The sequence below is a fragment of the Pipistrellus kuhlii genome, unplaced genomic scaffold, assembly GCF_014108245.1.
Source record: "Pipistrellus kuhlii isolate mPipKuh1 unplaced genomic scaffold, mPipKuh1.p scaffold_m20_p_2, whole genome shotgun sequence".
NCBI lineage: Eukaryota > Metazoa > Chordata > Mammalia > Chiroptera > Vespertilionidae > Pipistrellus > Pipistrellus kuhlii.
In genome coordinates this window covers 175,232,729-175,247,583 of record NW_023425515.1, presented here as the reverse complement: position 1 = coordinate 175,247,583, position 14,855 = coordinate 175,232,729, and the positions used below count along the sequence as shown (strand labels likewise).

The 14,855-nt window shown below is 51.1% G+C and overlaps 1 protein-coding gene across 3 annotated transcripts in view; it reads right to left on the bottom strand.

Annotated features, from left to right (window-relative positions):
- The window catches only part of CSMD2 (CUB and Sushi multiple domains 2), a 540,305-nt gene extending 527,706 nt beyond the window's left edge, over positions 1-12,599 (bottom strand). For all 3 annotated transcript variants that reach the window (XM_036446754.2, XM_045584884.1, XM_045584885.1), the window contains exon 1: positions 12,290-12,599. In XM_036446754.2, coding sequence (XP_036302647.1) covers positions 12,290-12,482 — 193 coding nt within the window. In that variant the 5' untranslated portion in view covers positions 12,483-12,599. The remainder of the gene's footprint in view (positions 1-12,289) is intronic.
- Positions 12,600-14,855: the final 2,256 nt, after the last annotated feature.

Here is a 14,855-nt window from a genome sequence, read left to right as displayed (position 1 = left end):
CTTGTGATCTCCCCTGATGGGGCTCCAGGCACCCACACCAACACCTGCCTTCCCCAGCAGTGCCTTTTGCCCTCAGCATCACCTTCTTCCTTCAAAGACCCTCACCCCACAACCAAGCCAAACAGGCCACACCCCTGGTCACAACCCTACAGACTCCTCATTGCCTTATTCCATTAGTAGACCTTCACACTGAACTTCTCCCAGACCTTGAACATGACTTGCTTCCACTCAACAGAAAGCCCATGCAGATAGGTTTCCACTGTTGGCATACTCCCCCACTGCTTCTCTTCATCTGCTCTCTGCTATCCATCCTGCCTGCAAGTTTCATCTTAAACATCCCTCCTCTGGGATAGTTATCCTCTTTATTTTTAACTAGAGACCTGGTGCACGAAATTTCTGAGGGGGTGTCTCTCATCTTGGCCTGTGCCCTCTCCCAATCCGGGACCCCCCCCCCCCCAATAGGCCCTGATTGCCTGGCCAGCAATCAAGGCCTATTGGGGCTTTCCTTCCCCCAGCTGCCAGCAGCTGTCCCCAAAACCACAGCTGCCACTGCTTGCCATCTGTGTGGCATAGCACCCCCCACCACCACCACCCCTGCACTGGTCATCTCCCTCGGCGGGCAACAGCCGTGGATGCAATTGGTTGGCTGACCTGGGCCTTCCTCTGTGGGGTAATTGATCACAGGGCTCCGCAATCGATCGCCTAGCTCAGGGAGGCCCTGCCCACCCAGCCAGGGCTCCGCATTGATTCCATCCAGAGGGTGGCTTGGGACTCTCTCTGCGGGGCGATCGTGGGGTGATGGCTGAACCCCCAACCAACTGCATTGCACCTGCCTTAGCTAGCCTGGCACCAGTGCATGTCATAGCATGGTCATCAGGAAGGTCGTCCGGACAGTCATTTTACTGTTCGGTCGTTTGGTCCATTCGCATATTATACTTTCATTATTACAGATTGTGGCTATAAATATATCATGAAAATTATCATGTTAATCATCTTTAAAGTATCTGATTCAGTGACATTAAGCTTATTCATATTATTGGGTTGGCATCACCACCGTCCATCAACAGAAGTCTTTTCATCTTGCAAAACTAAAACTCTGTCCCCATTAGATAACAACTCCCCATCCCTGCTTCCCTCCAGCCCCTGGCAACCACCATTCTACTTTCTGTCTCTATGGATTCTATGGATTTGACTACTCTCAGTACCGCACATAAGTGGAATCATGTAGTATTTGCCCTTTTCAGACTGGCTTATTTTACTTGGCATGTGTTCAAGGTTCATCCACTTTGTAACATGTACAATATTGTTCCTTTTTAAAGTGGAATAATATTTCACTGTATATAGATGCTATATTTTGTTTATCTATCTTTCATTGGTGGATACTTGGCTTACTTGCACCTTTTGGTGAATGATGCCACTATGGACATGTGTGTAGTTGCCTCTCTTTATATACCTTTGTCTATGTCCCCAGTGCATCTGAGAGCTCAGGCACGGCCCAGGCCCTCAGCAATGCCTGCTGTAGGGCAGAATAACCCCCCAGGTTCTCTAAGTGTGGCACCCATCAAATAATTGATTTATACTTTAATTGGCACCTTCAGGAAACATAGAGCCTCAGCCAAAAGAGAAATCTCCTATAGGATTTGGGAGCCCAGAATGGACAAGAAGGCCTGGGACTACTCAGGCCCGTCCATATGGAAAGCCAGCCTTGCAAGGTGAAGGTGAACCCATTTGGGCCTGAGAACCTGCCCTGACTCCTAGCTCATCAGCACCCCCACGTGTCCTATCTTGTTTTCCACAAAACATTGAAGGATCTGACTAGGTTTAAAAGGAAGCATCGCTGTCTAAAGAAAGACACCATAAACAAAATAGACAGATGGAAGAATGAGAGAGGTTCTTTGTAACCTTTAGAAGTGGCAAAGGGCAAGATCTGAAATCCAAAACAAACAAACAAAAAAAACGTCTGCAGATCAACCAAAATTTTTTCTCAATGAAGACAGGAAGTCCAATTTTAAAACAGGCAAAGACTATCAGTAAGCAATTTACAAAAAAAGTGAAGCTCGAACAACTGACAAACATATAAGAGATATTCAAACTTGCTACTGTAGTTACCAGAGAAATGTCAATGAAAACAATATGATGGCACTTTGAACTCATCAGAAGGGCAAAAATCAGAAAGGTGGGTAACATTAGGTGTTGGTGATGGTACGGGGAGACAGAAACTCTTGTGTGCTCTCAGTGGAAATGTGCCCTGGCACAGCCATTTTAGGAAACATGATGGCAGAACCCAGAAAGTGAACTCAAGGAACCCAACCCTTCATGTGTACAGCCCAGAGAGAGCATGGGCCAAGCATGTGGTTCAGAACTTCACATGTGGCTAGGAGTTATAGACAAGCCAGACATCTATCCCCAGGGGAATGGATACATAGAAAGTGATGAATGCATAATAATAATTCCCAAAGCGGTTAGAAACCAAGGACTGGACACATGCAGGGAGCAGGGCTAGATCTTTACAGTGTTGAGTAAATACAGTAAGAAACGTAATGTTCACTACCATTTATGTAAATTCAAAATATATGCAAACAATCCTACATATTTTATAATAATTCATGCATATTTAAAGACATATCAAATATATCACAGTGAATACTGATGGGAAAGACAACAATGCCTTAGGACAGGGGATGACAGGAGGAAAATCTATATATATAAAAGGCTAATATGCTAAGTGTCCCTCTGCCTATCTGACCAGTTGCTATGACACACAATGACCACCAGGGACAGACACTCAACTCAGTCGCAGCGATGGTTCTTGGGTGATACACCCTGAAACCAGAAAGGAGGGAATCCAATTCCTCCCATAGCCACACAATTCCACTGTTGGCTGTGGGTTATGCTGCTGCTGGGCACTGTCAGCCCAAATCTGGTTTACTGCACACTTGCATTTGTGTTCATACCCTGTAAGACAGCAACTTTGCAGCGTGCTCTCGCACACTCCGGGACCCCTCAGGGGATGTCAGAGAGCCAGTTTTGGCTTGATCCCTGAAGGCCAGGCCTAGAGACCCCATCTGCTCACTCCGCTGTGTCACCACCCCAGATGCTGCTAGCTGAAGAGGGACTGTGAGAGGTTGGCTCTGGGGCATGTCAGGCCCATCTTGCCACACTGGCAACCTTCTAATTAATTTCCTTTCAAGGTGCATGAATCCATGCACCAGGTCACCAGTTGTTAAAATAAAACAAGAGAGGTCTGGCATAGATGATCATAAAGTGTCATGGTCTGAGGGTAGGATTAATTCAATGTCATGCACCTGGGCAAAAAAAAAAAAAAAAAAAAAAAAAAAAAAAAAAATTTAAAAAGGCAGAAACAAACAAACAAACAAACAAAAAATCCTCAACTGTGTCATACTCATGACTGGAGATAACTATCCTTATAACCATTTCCTCTTTCCATGTTTCCTGGAGCAAAATATCATGAGAGGAAGGCTCAGCGGTCCTCAGACATAGGGACTTCTCATCTTGCTAGAGTGTAAAGGCCTCTGTGCAGATCTTGTTTCCCGGATGGGTGCGTCAATGAAGGTGGAGCTCCACAGTCCTCTGCAGTCACCTCTCCCAGAAGACCTCCCAGTGGTGCTGCCTGGGCGCAGAGTGAGGAAGAGGCTGTGGCTGATGTCAGAGGGACTGAGGATAGGAACTGCTTGTGTCCTTCCTTTCAAGTTCTCAGGAACAGGCACATATTGCAGGGTAAGACTGGATAAAGGCTAAGAAGCTCAGCAAGTTTACCTTCCTTCACCCACGGAAGGCCAGGCAGGCTCACTCCAGAGGTACTGAGTTGCACATCCCTGAAAAGCCAAGCCGGCCTGGCCACCAGGCAGATGCCCCTCAGACTAGTGACCTACTCTACTATCCCTGGACCAGTTTTGTTTTGTTAATTAAAGAGCTTCCAAGTACAGCATACACAGACATGGTAGGTATCATTGTTCCCATATTACAGGTAAGAAAATGGAGGCCCGGGAGTATGAAATAATTCCCTCGTGGTCACAAAAATGGTAGAAGCACCAACAAGTCTGGAAGACCAGTTTCCTGATTCTCAGGCCGAATTTCAATGTATATATTAAATAGACCAGAATGTCTTCCTCCCAGTCATGGATTTGCTGCGTGTCAGGCCTCCTGGGGCTGCACAAATGACCAGGTCCCGGCTACACAGGTCCCTGGGAGGAGAGGATGCCATCCTTGAGGTGGCTGTTTTCATGCTAGAAACAGTTTAACATGAATTGAAAATAAATCATTAAACATTTACCTCCTTCTTATCATCAAGTAATGTTCAGAAGCCCACGCATCATCACCAAGGCTCACTCTGAGCCTTTTTGCGTCCTTGACCTCCAGCCTTCAGATGGCGATGGAGGAAGCAATGAGGGTCAGTAGGTAGCAAGTGAGACTCAGGCTGGGGTGGAGCAGAATCAGGCAGCCGGCATGAAGAGGAGTCTCCTGAGGCCTGCCTGAGTCGGCTCTACCACACTTGCTCATCTCAGAAAGGGCCATCAATCATTCACACAAAACGCCTACACACTCTCTGATAATGCACTCGTGTCTCCAATGGTCCCAATTTCAAAGTCTCTGCTTTCTCCCTTTAAACTTACATTCGTCACACTCGCTTATTTTCATTAAATAAATACATGTAGCTATTTAATAATGGAACTTATTCTATTTCCTGTTGGAAACCCTAGGAGATGGACACATCATTTTTTGGAGGGATCTGGATGATAATTGCACTTAATTGAGTATAAATTCGACATTGGCAGAGAGAAAGGCTATCTGTGCTGCAATGTGAGCCCTGATTTTCTGCTCTAGACCACATGGGAACTCCTCAAAGAAATTTCTGAGAGTCATCTTGGAGCTCTCTGTAATTTAACTATACAAACCTTATTTTTAGCATCATAAGAGTTCCTTATAATGATGATTTTCAAGGATAGGACTGACATCCTCTTAGAGATCAATTCAGTTGAAAAATTTCCAACAATATAGGAACAAATAGGTAGGAAGTGAAAGGCAATTTCAAGCCGTGAGATGTCCCCAGAGAGGTGAACTTGTACACCTCTACAGGACTTTGCTTTCTGTGGGTACAGCACCCCACTAGCTTTAGGGTGGGCACAGCTTTAGGGTGGGTTTGACATGGGCTGCACTGAGGTTTCTAGCATGTGCCCGGCATATTTCTCTGGTAAGATTTGTGGTGGCCAACAGGATTCCTAATTTCTCCCTGAAGAATGACCTCTTATAACAGGAGAGTGGAGCCTCCAGCATTTTAGGATCCATGCCAGCATGGAAGCAAGAGCTCATGGGGACTCACTATCTGCTGGAAGTTGCACAGTTCAGGCAAATAAGAAATCAAAGAGTTCTGGGAAGGGGGCTGAAGATGCTACAATAACGGCAACAAGTTGTTTCTGGTGCCCTCCCCCATTGTCCATTTCCTCAAAGTGCCCACTCAAATGTCTAAATAACCCCACCACATCTCCCAGGATCCCATCCCAATTCACCTGACTCAAACTGCCCCAGGACATCCTGACCCACCCCCATCTTACCCCATCCCACCATGACACAATAACCTTTAGTCCACTATATCCTAATTGTCCATTCCATCTCACCCTAATTCCATCCTATCTGTCTATCCCCTAAATACTCTATATCCCGTCTTCTCAATCCCACCCCAAACCCTCATATATTCAATCCCACTCCACACCCCATTTCAACCCATTCCAATTAATTCTATCACATCGCAACACGTCCAATTTCACTCTTGATCCTAACCCACTCAATCCTTCCTACTTAATCTCAGTCCATCTCAAATTATTTTATTTTTTCCAATTTCCACCCATCATATTCCATTATATTCCCTACTCTCTCCTTTTGTGCTTGGCCAGAGTTCTCATTTATGATTTACATGGGGGCATGACCATTCTTCAAATTATATGGAGATACATCCCAAAGTCTCGCCCTCCCTACAAGATCTAAGAGCTAAGTGTGTATTTGGGTAGGGGAAGAGAAAAAAGACACAGAACATCCTCTTTAAAGGAGGGGTATGAGAAGATAATCCAGGGATTTGAGCTCTCAAGAGTCCAGAAAGAAAATAAATACAGTTTCCCTTTGTTTCTTAACATACAGGAGCCACAAAAAATTTCTCTAAGAACTGCATCATCATTTTTAAGTTGAGAAACCCCCACAATGCATAGCCCACCCTTTGCTTTCTGTGGGTCTAAAGGAGCTAAGTTCTATTCACAGCCAGGGAAGCCTGAGATAATGTCTCCATGAGGCAGAGGGCTGTGAAGTCATCCTCCATTTGCAGGTTTACACAGATATTCCCCTGTTATGGTGGCAAATCTCTGCAGGCAGAGAGGAAGTGGTGGGGAGGCCATATCCCACTCAAGGAGTGAAAACCAAGGTCAGTGGCAGTGGCAGTCTCCAACCTCTAGGGAGAGGGATAGAGACTCCTCCCCCTTGACCACTCTAGGAAGAGAAAGGCTAAGTCCTGATGCTTTGAGTGAGTTGACCAAGATCTAAGGGCTGTGTTTTCAATGAGAGGAGCAAAGAGAAAAGACTCTTGCTGATGCGTATAGTGGCACCTCAGAGTGGCATAGTGTTAGAACTGTTTCTTTTGTGATTCTAAGAGGCTGGTGCCAAAAGCAATTGGACAGTCACAGCAGTAAAAGTAGTAGGAGAGGGAGCCACAACCGTACACTGATGCTAACAATGCATCCGGCACTGTGACAAATGCTTTCTGTGAATACAGAGGATGGGCCTTGGAGTCAGGTAGCCCCGGGCTTCAATGCTGCCTCCTTTACCTATTAGCTCTACAACCTTAGCCACATTGCTAAATTTCTGAGCCTCGGTCTCTTCACACATGATATTATAGTGGTTGGATGGTTGTGTGAGTTGAATAGTGATGTCTATAAAACATTAGCCAGCTATTATTAGCAGGATGCAATAGGATTCCCTTGGGGATGTCCCTTCACCTATTCCCACTCCTCCGAACAGCATGCTTTGGGAATGTCTAACAGGGTATCCTGAGGGAAAGGAGCCTGTGTTCCAGAGAACCAACTGCAGGTCCTCTCAACAGGTGTTCATGGAAAGACTGTGATCTGGGCTCCACCGCCCTGCCCGCGTTCACAGGCGGACATCATTTCATTCAACAAGACATTCCAATATGTCCTGATGATTTTAAAACAGGTGGGAACTTGGGGGTTGTGACAGTCCACAAGAGACTTCACCCCAGATGGGTGTTTGGGAATAGAAGCAAACCAAGGATAACTCTGCAGTCTCCTCCCAAGACTATAGTGGAGATGGATGAACCACAGCTGACTGAGGCGCTAGAAGGTTGGATCCAGGCCTCAAGGACCAAGAGCAGCACAGCAAAACTGAAGGGGGGGGGGGGAGGGTTGAAGGGCAGAGGGAAAAGCAGGGTTGGGGCTGGAAGCCTGGGCAGAAGGATTCCAGAGGTCTCTCACCTGTTGGGTCCCCTTAGAAGTCAGTGTAGCTATGAGTAAAGGATCTGGAGTCAGGTAGACTGGGTTCAAACCTACTTCTTCATGTATGAAATGGGGAAAATAACATTGCTGGCCTCACCAGATTGCTTGAGATTTGAGATACACAAATCTCAAATTTGGGATGATGTCAGCACAGGATGAGGCCTCAGTGAATGTCAGCTATTAGTGTTACTCCCCTGAGTACCAGACAGTTTTCTGAGCACAGTGGGTGGGGGAGGACACTGTGAGAGTGCACAGACTTCCTGGCTGAGTCCTTTGTACTCAGTGTTCCTATTTCAGCTCCAACTTCCACTTAAGGGGCACCTTCGATGAGATCGGTATGTGCTGGGCCTATTGCATCTCTAATTTCTAATCCTTTTCTAGTCCCTTTTGCAGGTGGGGAACTGGGCCTTGGAAAGGTCTGAAGATCAGCTAGTTGTCCAACAAGGAACATAAGGTTCTGCTGAGTGATCAGATTCCCTGAATCTGCTGGAGTGACAATGATGATGCAACAGAGCAGGTCAGATAGGAGTCAAGGTGATGCTGCTGAAGCCACCTGCTGGGCTCTTCCAGACAAACCCAAACCTCACAGCGTCCAAGACCCCGCAATCAGGTTCTCCAGGCCCCTTGCCACGCGCTTTTAGCCTCACCTGCGACAAAGCCACATACTCACCAGCCCAAAATATGGTCGTTATCCCATGAACTCACAGCTCAACTGCAGTTGGAATTTCAAGTCCATATACTGATGCCTAAATGCCTTTCCTTTGCAGGGTTGGGAAACATGTGTGTCAAGGGCTTGTTGTGATGGTTCTAGAATATGCTATCTCACCAACTGGTCACATGTAGTTCTGGGTGGGGGAAGGAGGACAATGGGGAACTTGGTATCATGGTTATCTCTAGGTTCCTTGACTTCTAACACTATTTATCTTTATCAGGCCCTTTAAAAATGGTCCAAAAATATTTAAAATTATCCACTGATTAACAACCATCCATCAGACACCAATTCTATGTCAGGTTCTGAGCTGGGGGCTGGGATATAAGAGAAATAAAGCACTATCCCTGCCTTCAGGAAGCTCAGAGTTCAATACTTGAGGCAGATAGATAAATACTTTGAATATAAATTCAATTAGTACTGTACTCAAACACTGGGTTTGGTCAGTGCAACAGTCTGCAAGAGCTTAAGGAACAAGCAAAGTACAGAGCATTAAAATAATAATAATAATTTGGTATTTGAATTTTTAAAGCAATGAAGTGGTTAGGATGAGAAAAATCAGAACTTTGTTGTAATTCCTTATAATTTAATATTACTTTTATTTTTAATTACTTATTATTAAGGGGATAGGAGGCATTTCAGCCTTTTCAATCCTCAGAGCCTCTAAGTCCAGAGAAAAGTAGGGATGTTTGAGAACAATTGAGGGTTTGAAATTTAAAGAATTTTTTTAAAATATATTTTATTGATATTTTATAGAGAGGAAGGGAGAGATATAGAGAGTTAGAAACATTGATGAGAGGGAGCCTTCAATCAGCTGCCTCTTGCACACCCCCTTCTGGGGATGTGCCTGCAACCAATGTGCATGCCCTTGACCGGAATCAAACCCGGGACCTTTCAGTCCGCAGACTGACGCTCTACCACTGAGCCAAACCGGCTTTGGCTGAAATTTAAAGAATTTGATGGCTACCTCCTAAGGAAGGAGTTGAGAATGACACTCAGGTTTCGGGGATGGGTAACGGGGAGGCTGCAGGTATCATCGGCCTACAGAGGGAATATTGGGGGCTCAGGAGAGGAGCTAATGAGTTTGTTTTGGAAAGGTAGCATCTAGATGAGAAGTCACCAGATATATGGGCTGTCCAGACCCAGAATTTCCGTGTGCAACAAAGCCAGTAGACATAAATCAGCAGAAGCATCTTGGCAGGAGATCTGTCTAGAAGCTTCAGAGTGTGGTTGTGGAAGGGATGGACCCGGATGAGCTCACCTGGGGAATGAGGAAAGAAAATGAGGGAAAGCATGGGAGTGGAACTGCAGGAAGCCATACTTAGGGGGAGAGAAGTAATTGCTACTGTAGAGACTGGGAAGGAACAGCCAAGAGGTAAGAGAAAAAAAAATAGCAATGTCCAAGAAGCTCAAGGAAGTGAAGTTTTTAAAAGGAATAATCCAAAGGATTCAAAGTCACAGATAGATAAAGGACTATAAAGATAGATGAAAGAGAAAAGGAAGGAAGGAAGAAAAAGAGGAGGGAGAGGGGAAAAGAAAAGCCAGCCACAGAAAGCAAGAGGGTGGTCCTTGGCTATCTTTCCTAGAGAGTTCCTTATGGGGACAGAAGGTGGACCACAGGGAGTAATGGGTGGTCCAGAAAGTTGAAGACCCTCGGAAGAGAACTGACTTGTTAAAGAGGAAGAGAAATGGGATGGTAGCTAAAAGGTCAATGGGCCAAGAAGTTTGGTTAGCTTACTTCATGTTAAAGATTAAAGCCATTTATAGGCCAAGAGGAAACCTAAGGAGGAAGAGTGAGTGACTGACAGTAGGGAGAGGGGGTCACTGATGGAAGTCTCCAAGGAGACCAGGAGCAGGGGCAGAGGGAAGCCAGGCACAGATGGAAGGTGCTGAGCGAGGATCAAAGATGAAGGTGGGTGAGGAGGCTCTCCTTATCAAATCCTTATGCTCATTTTATCCAGTCATCACTGGGCTGGGAAGGGAGATTGTTCAGCCCTGAGTGTCTTTTAAAGTCAACAATGTGAACACAACACAAAATGAATGTGCTTTCCCCTCGACTGTTCCAAATCCTGCAATCATCTGTCACCAAGTCCATTTCCAAATCTGTGTTGCTTTGCAAGGCCAGACAGCACAGCTACATGCAGGGAAGGTTTAAAAAGAAAAGCACTGGAAGCAAGAGTAGGGCTGCCAGAGAGTAACACCCCTCCTCAAACCATTCACCAATCCCGACCCAACTTCTCTTCTGACCAAAGGAGCCGCTGGCAAGATGGGTCTCTGCAAGCAGGATTCCAGCAGCGCCCTGCAGCTTGCAAGCTAGCTCCCTTGCATGGCCCTTTTTCTTTCCCCAGGGGCATGGCATGCCCTGGGGGCCAGGACAAGTCTGGCTAAGAAAATTGTTGGATCACAGACAGGGCCCGCTCAGGCCCCCTAAGCCTGAGGAGCATGGCCAGACCTGGACAAAGGGCTTCAAGGCCTGAGAGCCAGGAGCAGCGGCTTCCTCGCCGCCCCTGTGGCAAGTCTGGGTGACCGGCGGAGTCCTTCGGAGCCTCACAGACAGTGGGTGTGGGTGTGCGCAAGGTTTGGCTCCTAGGCGCGCGCACCGCGGGCGCCCCTCTCTGGGCGTCAGCCGCTATGACGGCTCTGTCTCCTCCGAGAAACCGAGAAAGTCCGATCAAGTGGGGATTTGAGAGCTGGCTCCGACGCCCTCCCAGACTAGCAACCCTAACATCGCCGGCTAAGGAGCTGGCCACAGGGTCTGCGAGGAGCCACTCACAAAATGTGGAGGTCACAGTGAGTCGGAGAGCTTGCCAGGGAAGGGACGCAGGGACGCACTTTCTGGGATGTTGCGGTGGCCGAGGCGAACGAAGCCTTCGGAGGTTCCTTCGATCAGTGGTGTAAACCAAAACAAACCAGAAAAAACCAACCAGGCTCCAGCCAGAGGTGGCTCCAGCCAGATCCCCGGGCAGCAGGTGTTTAGGGTGTCAGCCTCCATGCTAAATGGCAAGGCGGGCCCTCAGGCTTCGTCCATTGGACCCGTCCCCCACCCGGGGAATAGGAACTTTCTAGGCTGTGGCTCCAGCTGAGCCTCAGAGGGGTGCAGGGGGTGAAATGGGGAGGCACCAGTCGAGGTCAGTATTCCCCACTTGGGGGCTGGATGCTCTGGAAGGGCCGCGTGCCTCTCCCGGTCCACCAGCTGCAGCCAGAAACCCGCGAAGTTCTGGCGGCGCCCGCCCGGTCAGCCTCCTCCCGGGCTCGGTTGCCGGGAGCAGGTCCCGCCGCCGGTGCCGCCGCCGCTGCCGCAGGTGCCGCAGCCCCAGCGCCGGGCTGCAGCAGGGCGCGGGAAAGGGCACTTTGGCGCGGAGCGGAACCGGTGGGAAGGTTGGTGGCGTGGAGCCTGCTGGAGGCACTCCCTCCCCAGCCCGCGGGCACAACCCCCACCCTCGCTTCCACGTCCTCGGCACCCCCAGCGCCCACCTGAGTTCTCGGGCAAAGCATCCCCGGGACCCCCGCCCGGGGCCCGCGCCCCCCGGCACCCCCTCGAAGCCCTGGGCGCGCAGAGGGGACTCCTGGGGAGGGGGTTGGCGGCCGCAGTCTCCCGGCGGCTACTGCCGGGCGCGGGCTCCATCCGCTGGGAAATGGGCGGGGGCGGGGCAGACCCTGCAGGCCCCCAGAATGGGGAGGGTGGGGGAGGGCTCCAGGAAAGTTTATCTGGGGGAAAGCCTTGCATCTGGCGGGGGCTGGGAGGCTGGAGAAACTGAAGCCACGATCCTGGTGCCCCGAAACCCCGGGAAGGGATGCCAGTCTTCCAGGCCCTACCCCGGCCGGATCCGGCCAAGTTGCAGCTGGGTTTGGGGGTAGCAGTGAGGGTGAGGGTAGGGGTGAGGACACTGTTGGGGGGAGGGATGAGTGGGGGGGAGGGATTAGGCTGGGGCTAGGCGTGAGGGTGGGCGACGGGCAGAGTGGAAGGTGAAGAGGGAGAGAGGGCGGGCGGGGAAAGGGCCGGGGACGGGATCGGACTCGGGTGGGGCGCGCGGCTGCCGCCGGCTCCCCGCGGGGCCGGACTCACCCGCGGCGGCCGAGGCGCCGAGCAGCCCCCAGCTCAGCAGCAGCAGCAGCGGCGGAGGCGGCGTTGGCGGCGGCGGCGGACGGCCCCAGCGGCTCCCCACGCCCGGCACGAGCGCCGACACCCCGGCTTCGCGGCGAGCCCTCCCCGCGGGGCAGCCGCAGCGCCCCGGCTTCGGTCCCCGCGAGCGCGGCATGGCTGGCCGGCAGCGCCGAGGGAGAGGTCTGCTCCCGCCGAGGAGAAAGGAGGTCAGGGGAGCTCCGGAGCTTTTTTTCTGTTCGGGGGGGGAAAAAAACCCCGGTACGCGGGAGCCTGGAGCTTCTGCGGCTGGAATGAACCAAGTGTCCGCCCGGCCGGGGAGAGGCGCGCTGCGCTCTCGGAAATGACTCCCTCCAATCCCGCTTCGCGGGGTTCGCGCTGGGGGGCGGGGGGGTGAATTATCCCCGGATTAATCACTCCCGAGACGCTTCTCCGCCGCTCCAAACGGCTGGGGGTGGAGGCACAGCAAAAAAATAAAAAATAAAAATATATTGGGTAGTGGGTGCTCCTCTTCAGCGCCACCTCCGCCTCCAGAGGAGCCACAAATTACATTTTACGGGTTGTTTATTCCTTGTTTGTTCTACAACAGACCAGTTTCTTTTAAGTTCGGTTCTCTCGTCGTTTCCAAGATTGCTCATTAATATAAGCCCCGTGCACACACGCACACACGGTGATAGGCACACACGCGCGCGCACACACAGGCGGCGCGCGCGCGCGTACACACACACACACACGCACACACACACACACGCCTCTCCCACGTTTAGAAACTGGAAGACTGTCTGGGGAAAGGTAACCAAAGAAGCACTCGGATCCCCACGTCAAGGCTTCTACAAGCCGATCTTGGGTAGTGGCTTTGAACTTGCAATATAGGGCTGGGGGGGGGGGGGGCGATGTGGAGGAGCCCTGGTTCACCGTAGCCTCCGACCCCATCCCCGGAGGAAGATGGGTGTTTGTGCGTAGAGATGGGCTGAGAATTGGGGGGCAGCTGGGGTGGAGGACCCGTTCGTTCTTTTGGCTCCGAATGGCCCTACCCCTGCCCTAAGACAAAAATCTCAGGACGGAGAGAGGAGTGCCTGTGTGCGCTGGGGGAGGGGGGGTTTAGGTTGTAGAAGGATGCTGCAAGAGTTACTTGTACAATTGGTCCTCAAAATGAAATAACCAGACCCTGCTTAATGTTCACACACACACACCCCCCTCACCCCCAGCCTTGGCTCCAAACCAGGCCAGTTTCTCCCAATGGCGTGAGTCTCTCTACACCCCTCCCGCCCGGCTGCTTCCGCCAAACCCCGAGGGCTGAGCACCGGTCCCCACCCCATCCCCCACCCCCACCCGGTCGCCGTCTCGTTCTCCTCTTCCCCAAGGCTCCTCCGTCAGTCATGATGGCTCCCTCTCTGTCTAAACTCTCTGGCGAGAGAGGGGGCGGGTGAGGGTACAGGGTGGGTCCAAGAGGGACAAGGCCCCGAGAGGAGGCCCCTGCTGGCTAGCCCAGCCAAAGAGCAGTCGCTGGTGAGCACGCCACCCCCTTTGCCAGAGGCACCGGAGAGAAGCAGCGCTGGGGGCTTGGGGTTTTGGCCAAACCCGAGCTCTGCGAGCGCAGGGCCCAGGAGCCTGGGAATTTGCCAGGAAGAGCCAGGAAGGAGCAATAGGTTTGCCTATCCCAAGGGGGAAGGTGGTGGGCAGGGCCTGAGGAGTAGGTGTCTGCCCTTCCTTCCCAGAGCCACGATCTCCCAGCTCCCTTGATGCCTGTCTTCCTCCCCTAGCCCAAGTTGATTCGTAGTCCTGCCTGAGCTCACCCCACAGTTGCGGGGACCACTGAGTGGCCCCTGGTAGGGGAGCTGCCTCAGACTCGCCAGCCCCACCCCCACCCCCAGCACACTTGCTTTCTCACCCCTCCTGAAGCTGCCTCGCTGGGTGCCAAGAACCAACCGAAGCAGTCAGCACTGCACTGTGAAAGGCCTGCTTTATATCCCAGGGGCAGTGGGGAGGGGCCTCGTCCTTCCCATTGTCCAGGCCGCAAGAGAGGGCTCAGCCAGCCCCACAGCCCAGGGCCTTACCAGACCTGAAGAAGGGGCAGAAGGACTGGCTGGGTGGTGAGTGGGTGGTGGCTTTGGGGAGTGGGGTTGGGGGGTGGGGGGCGGGGTTGGCTGTTGGCAGGATCTTCCCTGGGGTGGGCCCCATGACTCCAAAGCTTGGGCCTACCCCCTCTCCTGCAGGGGGGGGTTCTCCAGTGAGAAGAGCTGGCAGACACTCAGCCCTCCCCTGCAGCCCACAGCTGGGCAGAAGAGAGTCTGGCTGCTCTATAATTCTGGGGCTCCAGGCCAGGGGACTTCCCCCACCCCCTTCTCAGCCCCAGAACTTTGCTCTGTGGCTGCAACCTGCAGCTGATGTTTACCCCAAAAGCCTCCAGGCAAAAAGAACATTTGTCATCTCTCTCCCTTGGGGCTACAGAGGACAGGGGTACCCTTTTTTATCCCTTGTAACTGGCCTGTGTACTCAATTTCCCCACCGTTCCTGCCTCTCTGATCTT